General features: G+C 44.8%; 1 protein-coding gene across 1 annotated transcript in view; it reads left to right on the plus strand.

Moving 5' to 3' along the window:
* Positions 1-18,711, plus strand: part of LOC147106421 (GLIPR1-like protein 1) — a 95,835-nt gene extending 77,124 nt beyond the window's left edge. The window contains exons 3-6 of the mRNA XM_086009519.1: positions 8,290-8,405; positions 15,703-15,782; positions 15,932-15,958; positions 16,049-18,711. Of these exons, the coding sequence (XP_085865645.1) occupies positions 8,290-8,405; positions 15,703-15,782; positions 15,932-15,958; positions 16,049-16,149 (324 nt within the window). The 3' untranslated portion in view covers positions 16,150-18,711. The remainder of the gene's footprint in view (positions 1-8,289; positions 8,406-15,702; positions 15,783-15,931; positions 15,959-16,048) is intronic.
* The last annotated feature ends 2,694 nt before the right edge of the window (positions 18,712-21,405 follow it).

Below are 21,405 nucleotides of genomic sequence, written 5' to 3' on the forward strand. Positions count from 1 at the left end.
AGCCCTGCACCTCTGTGCAGTGCTTGTCAGTGTTTGCAGCACCTCGGTGCCGTAGAACACTGACAGCACAAATGTCAAATTGAAGTTGGCCATTGTCCCTTTAAGGAAACCAGCTGATGATGTGTCATCAAATGACATCACCAGACCTGCTTCCTCTAAATGGCTGGGAAACGCACTGAGCAGGCTTAACAAGCCCAATCGGGAAATTCATTTTACACAGCAGGAAAGAGACAGCAGCGGGGTCAGGACCTCCCACCAACGTCGCCCGCCACGGACCTGCCAAGGTTCGTAAAATCCAGCCCTATGTACTTGACTCGTAATGCCCTCAGAGCAATAAATATTGCCTTGCCAGTATTGTCCCCATTCCAAGAGTAATTATAAACAAAGTGAATGCAATGTATATAGTAATTGCAGTATACTACTCATAGCACATGCTGCTATGAAACTTTAGCATCAACTATTTCATAATTATCAGACTTTAAAAATAAATGTGCTTCATGATGCTATAGTGGTGTCTGTGTGTAATAAGACACAGACTGCAGGAGAACGGTACAACAGGTGTTTACTCAATGTGGCTCACACTGGAACTGATCTGTACAGATTACTCCTCAGTGTTATATACAGGTGTGGTCACTGCCGGTACTGCAGTATACATGAGCTGTAAAAGATAGTTCCCCCCTTAAAGGTATATACATTACAATTCCTCCCCTTTTAGATTAACAGTACCATAACACTCATTTAACAATTAAATATCAAACTAATTACAATTAACACTTTTAACATGCAACATTAGCTGAAAATAGTCTATTTATATATTTAGTCTTTGGGGAGGCTTCCTGATCCTTTCTGGATAGCGCCTCTCCCGAGTGTCTTGCTCTTGGTGCGGAGGCGATTCTGGCCCCCTGTCGTCGGTTGGTTCATCAGCTTCCAATGATACTGTTTCTGGGGTAGATGCGACCTGTACGTCGGGTTCATCACCAGGTACGTATGGGCGAGGCATGGGGTTGACTTGTTCCTGTGACTCTAGGATCTGGTCAGCATGGCATCTCATGATGCTCTCCCCAACGTCCACTGTGTATATTAGTAGGCCCTGCCATGTGCATATCGTTCCTGGCTGCCATTTTTCTGTTCGGTAGTCGCGGGCCAAGACTGGTTGCCCTACATTGAAGCTCCTTGTTGGCTTCTCATGGATGTGCTGGAATTGCTTACTCTCAACATCTCTTCGTACGTTTGGGCTGAGCAAATCCAGGCGAGATCTTAACCTTCGGTTAAAGAACATCATGGCTGGGGCCTGGTTGGTGACTGCATGTGTCGCATTCCGGTAGGCGAACAGGAAATTGTCCACCTTGTGCTGCAGCGGAATGTTGTCATTGTACATAGCCTTTATTGCCTTCTTAAAGGTTTGTACGAACCTCTCAGCCAATCCATTTGTGGCTGGATGATACGGGGCGGATGTGTAATGACTTACCCCATTCTTTTTCAAGAACCTCTGGAACTCTTCGGACATAAACTGTGGTCCGTTGTCGGAGCAAATCTGTTCTGGCAAGCCATTCCTGGCAAAAATGGTCCGTAGGACTGCAATCGTTTTCTCCGTGGTGGTGGAGGACATTTTGATGACCTCAGGCCATTTCGAGTGCGCATCCACGGCTATTAAAAACATTGAGTCCATGAATGGACCAGCAAAATCAATATGCACCCGTTGCCATGGAGATGAGGGCCACTCCCATGGGTGTAGAGGGGCCTGTGGTGGTGCATTTTGGACTTTCTGGCATCCTGAGCAGCTCTTGGTCAGGTCCTCGATTTGTTTATCGATTCCCGGCCACCACACATAAGCCCTGGCTAGGCTTTTCATTTTTACCCCTCCCAGATGACCCTCATGAAGCTCATTGAGCACTCTATCCCTTAACTTGGGTGGAATTACCACTTGGGATCCACACATCAAGGTCCCCCGGCACACTGACAGCTGTTCTCTCCTTGTCGAGAATGCTGGCAACAGTGAGTCGCCATGTGCTGGCCATCCCTTCACCGTCAAATCATATACCCGAGACAGTGTCGGGTCATTTCGGGTTTCCTTTTCGATACAAGCGTTAGTTACCGGTAGGTATTTGTTAAATCCGTGTACCTTGAGGTATGATGTCCTTCAATAAATAGACAGAGACTGCAGAGGAACAATCAACAGGTGTTTACTGGGTGAGGGTTACTCTAAAACTAACAGTACAGATCCCTACTCAGGGTTTATATACAGGTGTGGTCACTGCCGGTACTACAGTATACAGGAGCTGTAAAAAGTAGTTCTCCCCTTAAAAGGTACATACACTACAGTATTCAACTATAGTCGAATGGAATATTTCGACAGGATCCACTGCTGGTGCTTCCTCCGCAGTAGGCAGTGGCAGGCGCGATAGCCCATCAGCATTTCTATGCTGTTTCGTGCCCTTATATTCAATCTCATAGTGGTGCGCCCCTAGAAAAAGTGACCATCTTTGTAGTCGTTGCGCCGTCATCACCGGAACGCCCTTCTTCGGATTAAAAATGGAGACAAGAGGCTGGTGATCAGTCAGTAAGGTGAATTTCTGCCCGTGCAGATAGTGATTGAACTTTTTCACTCCCCACACTAGGCTGAGGGCCTCCCTGTCAATCTGGGCGTAGTTACGCTCGGCTGAGGTTAGTGATCGTGACGCAAAGGCTATTGGCCTCTCTGAGCCGTTCGAGAATTTGTGCGACAGCACCGCTCCAATGCCGTAGGGTGACGCATCACATGCCAACCGAATTGGTAATGCTGGGTTGTAATGGGCCAATACCTCTTTTGATGTGATTAGTGTTTTGCTCTTCTGGAAAGCTTGTCTACATTCGTCACTCCACTTCCATGGCTCCCCAGTTTGCAGTAGGGTGTTCAGTGGGAGTAGTATTGTAGACAAATTTGGCAAGAACTTATGGTAGTAGTTTACCAGCCCGAGGAACGACCTCAGTTGTGACACATTTTCCGGTGCTGGAGCCTTGACTGCTGCCTCAATCTTCTCTGGGGCTTATGTAACCCCTCTTTATCGATAACGTGACCACAATACGAGATCTGTTTTCTAAAAAACTCGCATTTGGGGCGGTTAGCTCGGAGCCCATATTCCTGCAATCTAGTGAGCACCTGCTCCAGGTTGGCAAGGTGATCACTGTCATTTTCGCCTGTGACCAGGATGTCGTCCAAATAACACTGGGTCCCTGGGATCCCTTGCAGGACTTGCTCCATTGCCCTTTGCCAAATAGCCGGAGCTGATGCTACCCCGAATACCAGCCGGTTGTATTGGTAGAGACCTTTATGGGTGTTGATTGTGAGGTATTTTTTTGATGCTTCTTCTACCTCCATTTGCAGATATGCCTGGGCCAGATCAATCTTAGTGAAGCGTTTCCCTCCAGATAACGAGGCGAAAGTATCTTCAATCCGCGGAAGTGGATATTGTATGGTATGAAGGACCGGGTTCACTGTTACCTTAAAGTCCCCACAGATGCGAACCTTCCTTGGTTCCCCAGGCATGCTGCTCAACGACTTTTTCATCACAGGGACGATGGGTGTAGCCCACTCGCTCCAGTCTACCTTGGACAGTACACCTGAACGTTCCAGACACTCCAGCTCTGTTTCGACGGCTGGGCGGATCGCATAAGGTACCAGTCTGGCCTTAAAAAATTTTGGGCTTGCGTTTTCTTCAATTTTAATCGTCGCTGTCATGCCTTTTAGTGTTCCGAGTCCTTGCTGGAACACTTCTTTCGCGTCAGTTAGGATCTTTGACAGTCGCCCAGGTGTGACGTCGTCATCCTTTTTGTCAGCCACAGTCAGTGCCTGTATGGAATGCCAATCCAGTTGTATTTTCCGGACCCATTCACGTCCCAGTAATGGTGGTCCTCCATCTTGCAATACATACAGGTCTAGTTTTGGTGTTTTCTTACCGTTATATATAACGGTCACCCTTATTTTTCCTTTGGGGTAGACTTTTTGCCCCGTGTACGTCTTCAAAATAATTTTTGTGTCTCTCAAGGGTATGTGTGAGAATAGCCGCTCGTAGTCCCGTCGGTTTATGACTGTTAGGGCTGATCCTGTGTCCAATTCCATCTTTACCTGGACTCCTGCTATCTTGAGAGTGACCCAAATGGTTTGGTGATCCTCCATTGTGATCACATTATGTAGTTTCAGACAACTCAGTTCCCTGCTTTCGGAGTCGTTATCACTCTTTTGTTCGTCTGAACTATTCTCCGTCATCTTATGTACCTTCTTGTACTTTTCTTTGGTAGGTTTCTTATTGCTGGTTTTCTTTCCCGACCTGCAGATTCGTGCTATGTGTCCTACTTTTCCACACTGTCTGCACACTTTGTCTTTGAACCAGCAATCATTCTGGCCGTGTGTTGTTCTGCCGCACCGATAGCACTTCTCTGTTCCATATGACATTTCGTTTGTGCCATATTCTTGCGGTCTCTGTTGTATCTCTGCAGCGCCCCATGCTGCTGCTTCATATGATACCGCAATGCTGAAAGCCTTTTCTGGCGTAAGGTCCTTTTCAGATAAAAGCCGTTTCTGGGTTCCTTCACTTTGAAGCCCACACACAAACTTGTCCCTTAAGGTATCTGCCAGTCCCGCTCCAAACTGGCAGTGTTTCGATAGTTTGCGCAGTTCTGTTAAATAATCGGCATTGCTTTCATCCTTATGCTGGTTCCGTTTGTGAAACTTGAATCTTTCTGCTATCAGCAGCGGTGTGGGGTTTAAATGTTCCTGTAGTATCGTTACTATGTCTTCAAAACTCTTTTCCATTGGCTTCGTTGGGGTTACTAGATTTCGTAATAAACCATACGTCTTTGCACCCATTAAATTTAACAATACCGACGCTTTCTTGTCATCTGACACCTCATTTGCCTTGCAGTATACCTCTATTCGTTCGACATATGTAGCCCAATCTTTGACTTCATTGTCAAATGCGGTGATACTGCCACTCTTCGGCATTTTGGGTGTGATTTAAAATGGCATCTCCCAATGGCTTAAAATGGCGTCTCCCGCGCTTTCCTTCCTCCCCCGCTGCTGCCAACGCCGCTCCCGGTGGTTCTCGTGGCAATGGCGGCGCCCTGTAGGTTTCGCGCGCTTCTCCTGCACTGCTGCCAACGCCGCTCTCGGCGGTCCTCGTGGCAATGGTGGCGCCTCGCGGGTTTCTGCGCGTCTCTCTCTCCCTCTCTTCGACGCTGCTCGGCCCCTGAACACCGGCTGCGCCCTGTGCGCTCTGCCCTCTCTCTCCCCTGTTGACGCTGTTCGGCCCTTTGCTGTGCCGCTCGGTCGGGCTCTAGTCCGCCGCTGTCCGGGAAGGGTCTGCGCACTACCTGTTGCCAGCCCGTTTTGCTGGACCACCTCGACTGGAAAGCCAAGCCTGGCTCTCGACAGCCACCCCCACAATTCTTGAGTCTCTGCTGGATGACTGGACGGTTGCCCGTGGTCGACACCCGAGTCTCTGGCCTTGACCTCCAATCCACTGATCTCCAGGAACGAATCCCCGGGAGGTGATGCAGAGTTGCAAGTAGGTTCGAACTTGCCTCGTCGCCAATGTTGTGTCTGTGTATAATAAGACACAGACTGCAGGAGAATGGTACAACAGGTGTTTACTCAACGTGGCTCACACTGGAACTGATCTGTACAGATTACTACTCAGTGTTATGTACAGGTGTGGTCACTGCCGGTACTTGCAGTATACATGAGCTGTAAAAGATAGTTCCCCCCTTAAAGGTATATACATTACAGTGATATACTACTTCAAGCATACATTTTAGAAGTCATCATTTTACACTACATAGTCCATTCATATATACTGTATATGTATTTTACTGCTAAAGTAGCTTGACAATAGATTGTAATCGTTGACACTTGTATTACTTTTGGACCTGCCATTGAGGCCCATAAAAGTGGTATACGTGAGGTGTGTAAATAATATGGGTTGCCATTTAACTACCCTGTTAGTCTCTTGCTTGTTTTCTTGATGTTCAAAATAAAAACTGACTTTCTCTGAATTTATCCAGATTTTTTGGACTTTATCCTTGATTTTTGCTTTACTGATGCTAAAACCAAAAACTGAAAAAATATCCAAATAACTGGATTTTTAAATCAGCAATAAAAACTAACTTTAAAGGTCCTTGGACATAACCAAGCAATAACTCTTGATTGATTCTGTCAGAACAGGGAAGATTCCAATATGCATTTCTTCCTTTATATAAGAAATTTCAGAAACAGGAAGAAGCAATTAAGCCCAACACTTTGTCCCTTTTGGATGATCAAACCCACCTGCTACCTCCTCCTCATAGCCTTTAATTCCTACCATTTTGAGAGACATATCTAACTAGCCGATCTCCTTTGGCATTACACACTGAGAGTTAAGACCAAGTGTAGTCTTCAGGTGAGGAAGGGTTAGAGGGAATGAAGACATAATCAAATCAAATCAAATCAACTTTTATTGTCATTGTTAGTGCACAAGTGCAGTACAACGAAATGTAGGCTTGCGGCTCCCGAGAGTGTACAATTTGGATTAGGACACTTAAACATTTCAACATACATTTGTACATATATAGTAGCATAAATATGACCATAATAAAGTGCATCGGCAGATGTGCAGGCTTTAGTGTTTATTTGTGGAGTTCAGTAGGATGACAGCCCTGGGAAAGAAGCTGTTCCTAAATCTGGTCGTACGGGTGCGAATGCATCTGTAGCGTCTTCCAGATGGTAGGAGGGCGAACAGACTGTGGCTGGGGTGGGTAGGGTCTTTGATGATGGTCCGTGCCCTCCGTAGGCAGCGTTTCTGATATATATGTTCTATGGTCCCTATTTTGAAATCATACATTCTGTCCTTTTTAAATATAAATTCCTATGTCCACATTTACAATGAAAACTACCAATGTTCCCTCTAATTTTTTTTGGGTGCACGGCCCCTTTAATGGGCTGTATGATCCATTCAAATTTCCGCACGTGCGTTTTTTCCATTGTAAAGCTGGTAAGCAGCCTGCGCGGGACCTCCAGACCGCTGCGTGGCCGCGCAGCTTAATGGGAACATTGGAAACTACCTATATATACTTGTTGCACTATAATTACACTTTTTCCAGTGGCGGTGCTGCAGTATCTTTGCAGGGGGGCGGGTGTAATTACAATCTGACAAGTTTTACATCGACAGTTTCCATTATAAATGTGTACATCGAAACATATCATGAATAAGATGACAGGAACTGCATGTAGTCTTAAGGTTTTTATATATTAATACATTGTCTCTTGGATCCATTTACATTATCTGTTTCAACGGTTTTGCTGGTACCTGTTCCATGATTCATCTTACTCTTGGGGGGGTGGCAGGTGTTTCTTTCTGTTTCTCTCTTTCCTTTGCTGCTTCCTTTTTTTTCTCTTTTATGCTTCTCTTTTTTTAAACTCTTTGTTTTTCTCTCTATGTGCTTCTTCCCCTTGTTTTTTTCCCCTTCTTTCCTTTTGGATGGGAACTGGTGGATGGCATGGCATGATGTGATAGGGAAAGGAGCCACCAAAAGCTGCAGGCTGCTTTTAGAGGGATGCAGAGAAAATGGACCCTTAATGGTGGAAATTTGATATAAAAGTGCAACAGAAATGTGACAACAGGAAGTAAGGTTTTGCACACAGATGTAAGACTTTTAAGGTAATGGGTAGGTAGATGTGGTGGGTAATGAACTATCATGGCAGCAGTCTTCTGAAGAAACTTGGTTTTCTACAATGTTATTGGGCAGAATTCTTTTCGTGGGGAGGTGCTAAGGTTTTGTGAAATATGATTAGTGAATAACAGAAGTCAAAAATAATTAAATGGAATGCAGAAAAATGCAGGTACTTAATCAGAAAACAGATTTGTGGAGGTTCAAAAAATAGAATTGATGGGTGATCATAACAAGCTCTAGTCACAATGCACATTACAGACACCAAACATTTTATTAGTTAACTGGATACATAGTTAATGATTTTAAATGGAGTCAACATTGTTTATTTCACATGAAAAAATGTTTTCTGATTAAACACAAATGAACTGAAGATAGTCATGTAGGGATTCCACACAGAGATGCATTATATAGAGAAAGGGAAATAATGTGGTTCCTGATGAAAATCTCTTATTGGTACATGTAGTTCTTGTGATTTGTTCCTGTTAGTTTTCTAACCTTATGTGAATTATATATGGTATTTATACATATAGCATGTAGATCATAACTTTGTTTGAAAAATGAGAAATACTGTACTTAATGTTAAATAATATTTATATTATTTTCCAGGTTACCTGGGCATCCTCTTATAAAGTTGGCTGTTCAGTTACTGATTGTCCCAAAGGAGTTAAAGGCTCTGGATTAAAAGGACCAGGTGTAATTTTTGTCTGTAACTATGCACCAAGGTAAGTCTTTCTAATTGTTTTCTGTTGGAATAAATTAATTAAAATAGACATAGGTCTAGAAATTCGGTACCCTAGTGCCTCCTGTTATCGCCCAGGCGGGGCAATTCCAACGCCGCCTGCAAAATTCAGTCGGCATTTAGCGCCGGCGCTAACACTTAGCACCTGGCCATCTAGCGCCGCTCAGAGCATGACGTCAATGAGTGTGCAGCGCCCCAGATGCGAAATTAACCTGTCTTTTCCTACTATTCCTATACTCACTAGCGTGTGCCACTGGGAGTAATCCAGAGTTTACTACCTTTGAGGTCCTGCTTTTTAAGTTACTCCCTGTTCCTGAAACTCTGACTGCAGGACTTCAACCCTTTTCCTTCCTATATCATTAGTTCCCACATGGACCACGGCTTCTGCCTGTTCCCCTTCACCCCCCCATAAAATGTTCTGCACCCTCTCAGTGATGTCCTTTATCCTGGCACCAGGGAGGCAACAGATCATGTAGGACTCACGTTGGTGGTTGCAGAAATGCCTGTCTATCTCCCTGACTATTGAATACCCTATGACCACTGCATTTCTACACTTTGTGGTATCCCTGTGCAGTCATTTTCCCCACAGTGTTGTGGATGTGCTTTAGACTGTACTCCCCCAAGGTGTCGTCACCCTCACTGGCTCACTATTCAGCGCTGAAAACCGGTTTGAGAGTACCACCCTCCTGGAGGATTTCTGCACAGCCTGCCTCTTCCTACCCTACCAAGTGGCCACCCACTTACTATTCTCCTGAACTCTCTGTAGCTGCGGGGTGACCACCACCTGAAACGTGCACGCCAGGAAATTCTCAGCCTCCTGTATGCCCTGCAGTGACTCCAACTGCTCCTCAACCTCAGAAACACTGAGCTCAAGTTCGAACAACTGGCGTCACTTCCTGCATGCGTGGTTATCCAGGACACATGAAGCATCCTGGAGTTCCCACGTGGCACAGGAATTGTAGGCAGCGGGTCTCAGCCATCCTATCATTTTGATTACTCTGATTATTCATATGTTTACTGTTGTCTCCATATTATTTTTTCCTGAAATACCCTTTTGATGTCGATCTTGGTTTTCTTTTCAACCGTAAACTTTTGCTCCATATGTTTGATAAGCATGTTTGTGTTTTCCAAACGTTTATTATATTTTGCTCTTTCCTCTCTATTATTCTTAATCTTTTTCAAATGCTCAGTGCTTCGATGTTGGTCTCTTTTGATTTCTCCTCATGAAACAGAATCAGAGTAGTACAAGCACAGAAGGCCATTCAGCCAATCAAGTCTGTTAAGTCTGTGGGTTGTATTGCAAATAATACACAGACTCCAAGATTAACAAGTAAAACAGGTCTTTACTATTCAGAGGTTCGGGCGAATCTGCCCTAGTTAACGTATCACAACCCTTATATACTGGTGTGGTCACTATCGGTATTACAGTATACATGAGCCAACAAATAGTGCCACACCTAAAATAGTGCTCTTAAAGGCGAACGGTTACATTCAATAGTTCCCTTAAAGGTAAACGGGTACATACACTACAATCCTCCCTTTTTAGCTTTTTACTTACAGAATCCCGTTAAACATACAATCTTCAACTTTATATAAACAGTTTGCAGATATACTCTCGATGGAGTCAACGTCATATAACAATTTACAGATATACTCTCGATGGAGTCAACGTCATATAACTTCATGTTTAACATAACATAATAACATATATAACTTCATGTCAAAACAGATCACAGATTCAGTCTCTGCGGAAAACAGTTCACAGATTCAGTCTCTGGGTGTAGTCGGTTCACATTGCTGGAGTGACTCATTCAATAGTCCTTCCATGGATTTAACAGTTTGAACTTCCGAACTGATTTGGCTCCGTTCGGAGGGACCACGTGTGTGATCTGGTAGAGATGATAATGGTTCAGATGGGTCATCTTCTGTTTCGACTTTTCCTTTTCTGCTTCTTGGAGACTCTCTGGGCTCCACTGTCAGCTGCCAGCTGCATGCGCAGTTCCTCCTTCTCTTCCTCCTTTTCCGTCGTAGAGCCACCTTCTCCCGATGTTCCGTAGACTTTTGGTGCTCCTCCATGATTTCTGCACTTTGGGAGTCGAAGTTACAAGCTGGGCAGGACAGGACATCGTAATATTCGGTGTAGTCCACCAGGTCATGGTAATATTCGGTGTCGTCCTGAGCTAGGCCAGCGAGAGGGTCGTCTATTTCCTCCATACCCAGCTGGACGTTAGCCAGCTCTTGTTCCAAATCCAGACATCTTTCCTGAAGAGACTTCTTCATGTGTACCTCTTCATCCAGCTTTTTCTGGGCTTTCAGCAAGTCGTTTACTAATGACCTCATTTGTGATTTTAATACTTCAACTTCCTTTGGAGATTGATTGATCGGACTATTCAATCCCTCTACCGGAGCAGCTGTTTCAGCGGTCTGTTGTTCTACATTGACGTGAGTCAGCGTGCTTTTGGTATCCAAGGGTTGCTCTGCTGCCATCTTCTCAGTCTGTGTTGCAACCTCAGCTATTTCAATAACTTTTGAGAGCTCCAAACCCCTCTCCTCTTCCACCACTAATGTTTCATCTATGGATGGAATCTTTACCGATGAGGCAGCCTTGACCTGGAGCTCATCAAACATTTCCTGCAGCCTTTGGACTTCTTGCTCATGTTCAACCTTTAGTTGTTCATATGCTTCTACTGAAACTAGCTTTTCGGGGGTTGTCGAGTTAATCCCCTCCAGAATTGTAGCCTGGGCCTGTCCATACTGTTCTTTCAACTTCTCACACTCTGCTTGTAAGGAGTCGTAGAGAAGGACTGGAATAAAATCCTGGCTTCCTGAAGATTCCTCTGCAATTGGTTTTTTTGCAATTTCCTGTTGGAGTTCAGCCAAGGCTGCTATGCTATCTGCCTCTCGAAGTCTCACTGCCATCAATTCTTCTTTATTCTTGCAGTCTATCTCAGCCATTTCCCGTTTACTCTCATTTAACTGAGTGAGTAGCCCCTTATTCTGGGCTGAGAGATATTGCACCTTCTCATGTAGACCATAGCACTCCTTCTCTGCTCGACATAGCTGATTTCTGCTGATTTGGTTCTGTGTTTCAAGTTCCAGCATCCTTTGCTTAGCTTCTTTCAGTTTCGCCTCAATAATCCCCTCTCGCAACATGTCCACATTATTCACATCAGGTAAAGAAGCGTTTCTCTTTTCCATGTCCAAGATTTGTTTCTGCATCTCCTTAAGAGCACACTGCGATTCAACTTCTCTTAACCTTGCCTGCACTAGCTCCGTCTCCAATTGCAGAACAAAATCCTCAGTGTAGCGTGGTTTGCCCTTCTGCTGTATCTCTAGATCATGCAAATATTCTAACTCCTGAACATCATAAGGGAGATGTGATCGGTAATTGGTCACGATGGCTCTATGGTCGCTCTCTGCTTGAGCCAGTAGGTTCTGTTGTCTTTCCAGACTCTCCCATTCGGTGTCATAGAACTTTTTCATTGTTTTCATCTCTTGTACGAGGCGGTAACTTAATTGTTCTAATTGTTGTCGTACTTTGAAATAACGTTGAGTTCGAGCCCGGTGTTCCTCCGTAATGCATATGTCTGTAACTTGAACAGACTCAGAATTCTCTGTCTTTATGCACGCCATCGATTTTCCAACCTTAGTCCGTGAGTTCATGTTAACCTTGTTTTTCATACGTAAGCTGGACTTATCGTCTTCCGGCTCAGAGTCTGAGCTGCTTGTCTGCATCGAGTCCTCACTCGTCATTGCTTGTAGGTAGTGCCATTCCATGTCTATTTTCCTGATCCACTCCCGTCCTAGAAGTGGTGGTCCTCCCTCAGGTAGTACATACAAATTCATTCTTGGGTGTACTTTACCCCTATCTCTCACCTTGACTCTTATTTTCCCCATGGGGTATACGTTATGCCCCGTGTATGTCTGTAATACGAACTTGGTATTTCTTAAGGGTATGTGAGAGAATAGCCGGTGGTAGTCCTTTTGGTTGATGACTGATACAGCTGATCCCGTGTCCAGCTCCATTCGTACTTGGACTCCAGCTATTTTTAGTGTGACCCAGATCGTCTGTAGATCAGTTACTTTACCCACATTGTGGATTCTCAGACTATCCCGCTCCTGGCTGTTTGGGTCTGAGTCCGAATTTTGTTCGTCTGAACTCTTTTCAGCCACCTGATGTACCTTGTTGTACTTTTCTTGTGGTGGTGGCTTCCTTTGCTTGTTGGTCTTCTTTCCGGACCTGCATACCCTTGCGATGTGACCCAGTTTGCCACATTTCCTGCACTCTTGGTTCTTAAACCAGCACTGATTCTGGTCGTGCGTTGTCTTTCCACAATGGTAGCATTTGGAAGTGCTTGCAGTAATTTGGTCCACCCCGAGTGCCGCCGCCTTTAGCTGCATTTCCGCCGTTCCTTTCGCTGCGGCTTCGTGCGATGAAGCTATGAGGACAGCCCTGTCCAGTGTGAGGTCGTTTTCTTCCAGAAGTCGCTTCTGCGTTCCTTCTTTGGCCAAGCCGCATACGAACTTGTCCCGCAGCGCCTCTGTCAAATTCCCTCCAAACTGGCAGTATTTCGCTAGCTTACGCAGTTCGACTAAGTATTCCGCATTGCTTTCATCTTGCCTCTGGGTTCTGGCGTAAAATTTAAATCGTTCAGCCAGCATCAACGGTGTGGGGTTCAAGTGATCCTTCAACACTGTTACGATCTCTTCGAAGGTCTGGTCCACTGGTTTAACTGGTGCTATTAGATGTTTCAAAAGCCCGTATGTTTTTGCTCCCATCGAATTTAACAAAGTTATTGCCTTGTCGTCATCCTCAATTTCGTTGGCTACGCAATATATTTCTATGCGTTCCACATACGTGGCCCAGTCTTCTATTTCAGCATTAAAATCATTAATATTTCCTCGCTTAGGCATCTTCTTCTCTTTTCGAGAACAGCACAAATATTTCTTTACTTATTATTAATTTTCTTCTCTTCTTGAGAACACAAGTATTGCTTTACTTATTCTTATTTTTCCTCTCTTCTTGAGAACACACCAGCATTTCTGAAAATTCTTATTAATTTTCTAAGATGGCGGTTTCCCGCTTCTGTCTTCTTCCCCAGCGGTTTCCCCGCGAAAAATGGCGGCTTTCCCGCGCTTCTCGCTCTCCCCGCCCACTTCAATGGCGGTTTTCCCGCGCTTGGCGGTCTTCACCCGACCCCCGACGCTGTCTTCCAGCCCGAGTGCGGCCCTTATCTCCGCCGCGATCGATGGCCCGCGCTGTTCACCGCGGCTCTCGCGCCTTCAGTGTCTGCCGACTCTGCCCTACCAGCCCGAGTGCGGCCCTTATCAGGGATTGCGATCGATGGCCCGGCTGCGCCCCTCACTTCAAAGCGGCCCGGCCCTTATCGCTGGTGCGATCGCTGGCTCGCGAAGCGCCTCCCGCTCGAAGCGGCTCTTGCTCGCTCCCTCTCGGGCTCTCGCTCAGCGGATTCAAACGCCTCTCCCCGACCTCCCGCAGTCCGGCCCTTTCCTCCCCGGCTGCGGCTGATTCTTCGCGGGTTATTTAGTTATTTATTTATTTATCGCCACCGCGCCTTGTGCTCCCGGTCGCTGTCCGGCCTTTTTCACCCCCTCGACCATGGTGGTCACTGCCCTTATCCTCCGGATATTTTCCACACTTTCCCCTACTCACAGTCGTTGCGGTCGCCAGTTGCTTTCTTTTGTTAGTTGATCGACGCACTCCGCACCGTGGTAAAAGGGTAGTTGTGCCTGTTGCTGATGAACTTTCGTTGCTAGTCTGCTTCCTGTCTGTTGCTGCAGCCTCGTGTGTTCTTCCAGCAGCACGACGAAGGCGGTTGCCTCACTTCGACGCTCCTTAGTAGCTTAGGAAGTACTGTTGCCGCAGGGTACGATCGTCCTCGTCGCCATTGTTAAGTCTGTGGGTTGTATTGCAAATAATACACAGACTCCAAGATTAACAAGTAAAACAGGTCTTTACTATTCAGAGGTTCGGGCGAATCTGCCCTAGTTAACGTATCACAACACTTATATACTGGTGTGGTCACTATCGGTATTACAGTATACATGAGCCAACAAATAGTGCCACACCTAAAATAGTGCTCTTAAAGGCGAACGGTTACATTCAATAGTTCCCTTAAAGGTAAACGGGTACATACACTACAAAGTCAGCACCAGCACTGTCGAAGAATAATCCAGTTAGTTCCACTGCCCCGCTCTTTCCCCATATCCCTTCAATTTTTTCTCCTGCAAGTATTTATCCAATTCCCTTTTGAAAGCGACTATTGAATCTGTATCCACCATTCTATCAGGCAGTGCATTCCATATCCTAACCACTCGTTGCATAAAAACCTTTTTCCTCATGTCGCCTCTGGTTCTTTTGCCAATCACCTTAAATCTGTGCCCTCTGGTTTTTGACCCTTCAGCCTAGAAGTCTCTGCACTTTCAAAGTTTGTCTACTAATATTTGACTTACTTTTGGTATTTGTTTCCATGGTAAGGGGCTGAGGTGGAGAGGGTCAGCAGCTTCAAATTCCTGGGTGTATTCATTACGGAGGACTTAACGTGGTCCCATCACATTGCCGTCGTAACCAAGAAGGCATGCCAACGCCTGTTCTTCCTCAGGAGACTGAAGAAATTTTGAATGGCCCCCCAGATTCTCACCAACTTCTACCGGTGCACCATCGAGAGTATCCTGTCCGGCTGCATCACTACCTGGTATGGCAACTGCACCGCCACAGACTGCAAGGCTCTACAGATGGTGGTGAAAGCTGCACAACATACTATAGGAATTAAACTACCTGCTGTCCAGGATATCTACCCCGAGAGGTGCCGGGGGAAGGCCCTGAGAATCATCAAAGACGCGAGTCACCCCAGCCACAACCTCTTCACCCTGCTCCTGTCCGGTAAGAGATACCGAAGCATACGGTCTCGTACCAGCAGGTTTCGAAACAGCTTCTACCCCCAGGCCATAAGACTCATGAACGATTAATTTATTATTTATTACTGTTGTTTTATTTATTATTACTGTATTTCTATTAGTATTTCTATTATTGCTATGCCATATTTATTCCAATGTTGGGAGGACTCGTAAAAATCAACATTTCATTGTACAGTACACCCATCTGCTGCATATATGACAAATAAAATTGAATTGAATTGAATTGAATTGTAATGCCTGGGAAGCGTCATGCAGGATTTTTTATAAATTGCTGTTTTTTTCCAGCATGCCATTAACAATAATTTGTGCTTTCATCGAAGTCATTTTCTGTTTTCTTGCAGTGGAAATTATATCGCAACTTTACCATATGTATCGGGAGAATCTTGCGTATCATGCAACAATTGTCAGAACAAGTTATGCAGTAAGTTAAATATTACAGTCTTTTGTTATTATTAATTGCATTGAAGTTTTAACAGTTATAAAAAGGTGATTAAGTGAATGTCAATTCTAGGCAAAGAACTTTAATTTCAACTACAATTTACACTTACATTTTTCTCTTTCTATTATTAGGAGATGCAGAACGCGATAACCTCATAAGTATGTGTTTTATATTACTAAATATCTGTAGTTTATTGTTACAATTATTCTTACAAATCAGTTACATATTTCCCCTTCACTTTTTGGCAGAGTACCCGAACTGGAATCCAGACTTCGGATCAGCCTCCATTTCCTTGTGTGACCAACGACTGCTACTTTGCTCTATCATTGTGATATATATTCTACACTAACTGTCTAAATGTACAGTATAGATTTCAGGATTTTTTTTCTCTCTGTTTCAAGCTGGGAGGGTGCAAAGTTCTGGGTTGCAGACGATCAGTGCTGCTTTTGGTCCAGCAGGCATTAAAAGGAATCATAATGGTCTCCGCACATTCTTCTCATCAACTTCCAAGCTGGAATACCTGTCTAGTGGGCTAGCTGAGTACTGGCAAAACTAACCCAACGAAAGCAAGAGTGACAGGCTAAGCCCCGGATTGAAATTGGTGACCTTTTTTCTGATCAAATAGTCGAGCTGCCAGGGGCAATCAAGAAAACTATCATTTAACTTACTAAAATGTTAGCTTTCTAAATCAGAATCCCTGTCCAAATATAATTCAAAGCAATAATCATTTTTATTGTGCTAGCTGAAAAACTTTTGTTAATTACTATAAATTATGATGCGTTGTCATTTAACGAACACTGGTTTGATGTTTACAGTTTTCTAACATCTCGTTTATGGTGGAAAACAGGAAGTGGAATTGACAAAAAAAAACATTTGATTCCAGTTCACCACTATAAATATTACAAACGTAGAACATTCGGAAGAAACCTTGCTTACCTTTTGGACCATACTTTGTGGTGGATTTTCATTATTGTTAGTTCTGCAAGTGCAGAGTTCCCATCAGTATAAATACTGGTGGACTCATCACCAGTCAAACTTGCAGTGTCAAATACACACGACTGCTCGTGGCCCTCCATTTTAGCGGTTTAAGTGATGGTTACCGTCCGGCTTCTCTTTCGGTCTGATACAATGAGTAATTACAGTGATTCTCTGTGTTCTTCCAGAACAAGTGTAGTATGAACAGGCACAGAATGCACGTGAATCATTTACATCGCCATGTGTGCAGTGTTTCTCACCACCCTTGAGCTCCATTTTACTATTCCCAGAGCGGCTCAATGGTAGGACAAAAAACAGAAAATGCTGGAAGCATTCAGCAAGTTAGGCAGATCTGTAAAGGAAAGGAAAATGGACTTTTCAAGCATAGACTGCCTGGCTTGCTGAGTTCCCAGCATTTTCTGTTTTTGTCTCAGATTTCCTGCATCTAGAGTTTTTTTTTAATTCAATAAATAGTAGGTCCCGTTTAAACCACTAAAAAGAAATGAGGGGGGATTTGTGACAGCCATATTTTTTGTTTGAACAACCATATTTGTCCATTTCTTTGTAAAACTGGAACTGAAGGACACAACTCAACATAAACATGACATAAGAAATTATGGTATAAAAATCATTAAACACCATGCTGGCAACCTGCATCAAATAGTGCTACATGAAGGAATGGAACATCACTTTTCAGTTTCTTATGTTAGGGTTTCTGTGACCAGTTTTTTTTAGGATTCTCCATGCATTTTGAATCAACAAAAGATTCAAAAATTTACTCCCTACTTTGTTTAAATTGTAGTTTCGCAGACAACTAACTACAAGGGATGATAAGTGTTTAGCCCTACCCCTCTGCAGTTAAAATGTTTTTCTATGTTGTACCTCCTTAGTGAGCCTTGGGTAAATCTCTCTGAAAACACTTTCCTCCCTGCCTAGTGAACAATCGAGCAGGTGGAGGGGGGACTGAGAACACTCTGGAAACAGACCGTTAACATAACATGCTGTGATAACATGCTGTGGTTTGGAACATTGCAAGGAAATCCCTTTGCTTTTTATTAGTTCAGCACATCCACTGTTTCAAAACAAACAAATATTTGCATAACTTCCACACAGAATCCTTCAATTTGAATAAACTAGTGGAGCACTGGTGGTTGTTCACGGGTGTCAAAGGACTGGGTCTAGTGTTAGGTTAGGGTGTGAAAGGGATAGCCCTTTTTGTTCCTGCTAAGCATGCAATATATATGGGCAGAAATTGCAAACTCCACTGCCGTCGCAGAGCCTTATGCAACTTGAATCCAGGTCAGATAGGGCTGCGGCATTATAACCGCAGTCTGTGTCCCGGGCTTTTGCATCAGCCGATACTCTGCACTAACAGCAAGCCTCACTATTTCTGCCCAACAATACCAGGACCAATCAAGCCAGCGGGAATTCTGCATACATGGATTCATACAGGCTCAAAAGTTTTGATCAGTAAAGTATTTAATTGCATTGACCCCAATACTAAAATTCCATTTTATAATGGTCAGTAAATTTTTGGAACCCCGTTCTGAAGTACTGGGGTTAATTTTAACTTTGGCCACGTGTAAAACAGGAGATAGTGGATCGGTCGCCTGTTATATATCTCTCCCGAAAATCACTACCACCAAAAGTTAAAATTAACTCCAGTGTCTACGTTCTACTGCTCTATCTAAAGTAACTTATGTTTGAAATTTACTGTGTTTTGGGTTACTGTGTACAGCATATAAACTAACTTGTTCATTAATGAAAAACAACATTTTCTGCTTTTGGAGTTTGTACAAGATTTAAGTTAGAATATTGCATATTGTCCAGAATTAATTTTCTCTTCTGCAATTGAGTAATGTACTTCATTGTAAAACTTAGCATTATATACCACAGTTGTTAATAAAATGCATGTTTTATGTTGGCTAAAAAGTAATTCTCTCAAAGTCTTAACATAGAATTTTTTTTTACAACTTAAGAACATAAGAAATAGGAGCAGGAGTCGACCATTTGGCCCCTCGAGCCTGCTCTGCCATTCAACAAGATCATGGCTGATCTTCTACCTCAACTCCACCTTCCCCCACTATCCCCAAATCCCTTAGTTCCCAAAAATGTATTGACCTCTGTCTTGAATATATGTGTAGTTTGATGAGTCCTTGTGCTCAGGACTCATCAAACCTTTCTACTTTGTAGAAATCAGATGACTGTTGGTTCGGAGGATCTTGTGTTAACAGGGCGGCTTCCCGCCTCCTGGCAAAAGGGGATGGGGGCGGGTTTGCCAGCCGCCCCCACATTATGCAACTTTACCGGCAGGCCCGCCTCCTTAGGGCTGGCAAAATCCAGCCCAAAGTATTTGTTTAATGTTTCTGCTATTTCCTTATTGCCTATTATAATTTCTCCTGTCTCTGCCTCTGATGGGTCTATGTTTACTTTCACTAATCCCTTCCTATTTACATACCTATAGAAACGTTTACAATCTGTTTTTATGCCTCTTACTAATTTACTCTTTTTTTCTCTTCCCATATCAATTTCTTGGTCCTCCTTTGCTGAATTCCAAAGTCCTCCCAACCCTCAGGCTTTCTTCTCTTTTTGACAACATTATAAGCCTCTTCCTTTGATCTAATACTATCTTTAACTTCTCGTTAGCCACAGTTGGACCACTTTTCCTGTGGGGTTTTTGTGCCTTACAGGAATGTACAGGAAACTTTTTTTATCCGGCACGGACGGGACCGACGTGGTGCCGGTTCATCAAAAATTCCAGATAACCGAACGCTATAGTAAAAGATATGGAGAGCTGACAGCTCCGTATAAAGCAACAAACCCTGTTGCTTAGCAACAAGTTCAGAACAATGGCCACAAGTTGCAAGCGTCTCTGTAGCTTAGCAACAGCTGCAGCCACTTATGGTCGGGGTCGGCGGGGGGTCGTGCGCACGACTTACGCTGAACGAAAAAACCTTCGGTTTTTAGAGGGTTTCGGTTTTCGGAAGTTCGGATAAAGGGTAGTCTACCTGTACTGTATTAATCTATTACCTTCATTACTCTCTGTCCCTTCCTGACCCACCCTGCTTATTTTTACCAAAAACTCTGCTCTACTCTAGAGCTTTGACATTTCTCTTGCTGCTTTTAAATTTACTCTTTCCTGAATCCTCCCATTAGTTTAAAGCCCTGTCTACTGCCCTAGTTATTCGATTCGCCAGGACACTTGCTCCAGCCCAGTTTAAGTGGAGCCAATCCCAACGGAACAGCTCCTGCTTTCCCCAGTTCTGGTGTCAATGGCCCATGAAGCAAAACCCCTGCCTCCCACACCACTCATTGAGCTATGCATTTAACCATCTAATCTGCTTGTCCCTATGTCAATTAGTGCGTGGCTCAGGTAACAATCCAGAGATTATTATCCTTGGGGTTCTGCTTTTTAATTTGGACCCCAACTCCTCAAACTCTCTCAGCAGAACCTCATTCCTAGTTCTACTTATGTCGTTGGTTCCTACGTGAACCACGACAACTGGATCCTCCCCTTCCCACTCTCCAGCCGCGAGGAGATGTCTTTAACCCTGGCACCGGGCAGGCAACACAACCTTCGGAACTCCCAGTCACGGCTGCAGAGAATAGTATCTATCCCATTTTTCATGGGATGTGGGTGTCGCTGGCAAGTCCAGCGTTTATTGCCTCACCCTAATTACCTATGAGAAGGTGTTGGTGAACCAACCTCCTGAACCACTGCAGTCCATCGGAGCAGTTCTTTTGATATGGCTGAGTGGCTTGCTGGGCCATTTCAGAGAGCAGTTAAGAATCAACCACATTGCTGTGGGTCTGGGGTCACATCTAGGCCAGACCAGGTAAGGACGGCAGGTTTCCTTCCCTGAAGGACATTAGTGAACCAGATGGGTTTTTACAACAATCCGGTAGTTTCATGGTCACCATTACAAATTCTAGCTTTTTATTCCAGATTTATTTAACTGAATTTAAATTTCCAAACTGCTGTGGTGAGTGTTGAACTCATGTCTCCGGATCATTAGTCCAGGCCTCCCATCTTTCCTCGGACCTTTAACACTTGGGAGGAGCCTCATGAGCTCCAGTGCTTGAACCTATGGGCTAAAAATTCAGTTGGGCCCCATTTGGGGCGCCAAGCTCGCCTGGGCGCCAGAATTACCGCTGCGAGCGGAGCCAATTGCGCCATCCCGATATTCAGTTTCTGCGCCCCAAACGGAAGCGGGCCGCTAGAGGCTCCCCGCGCCCCGCTCACCCTGATATCGGCGCGCTAAGGGCCGCAGCGCCACACGCTGCGGTACTGCAGGCCTTCCTCCTACTGTTAAGGGGGAGGTGCCTGCAACAGCGCGATCCCCGCTCGCGAGTGCCGGCAAATGAGCCCGGCACCAAGGAAAAGTGCCGGGCTCTCGGGAAACAGCCGGCAATGCCGCGGGGGGGGGGGGGGGGTGGTTTAGGAGGCCGGGGACGGAGGTGCTGGCCACCTCCACCTTAACTAGCGCCACTACCACCACAGGTAGGCCCCGTGAACCGGTCGCGATTTGTGACCAGCGTTAAAGAGGCGGGCGCGACCAAATATGGTCATCGGGGCGGGAGCGGGGCACTGCGCACACCGATGACGTCATCGGTGGCGGCGCAGCGCTAC

Source organism: Somniosus microcephalus, chromosome 16 (assembly GCF_052327205.1).
Source record: "Somniosus microcephalus isolate GS21.2 chromosome 16, FLI_Smic_1.0, whole genome shotgun sequence".
NCBI classification, from domain to species: domain Eukaryota; kingdom Metazoa; phylum Chordata; class Chondrichthyes; order Squaliformes; family Somniosidae; genus Somniosus; species Somniosus microcephalus.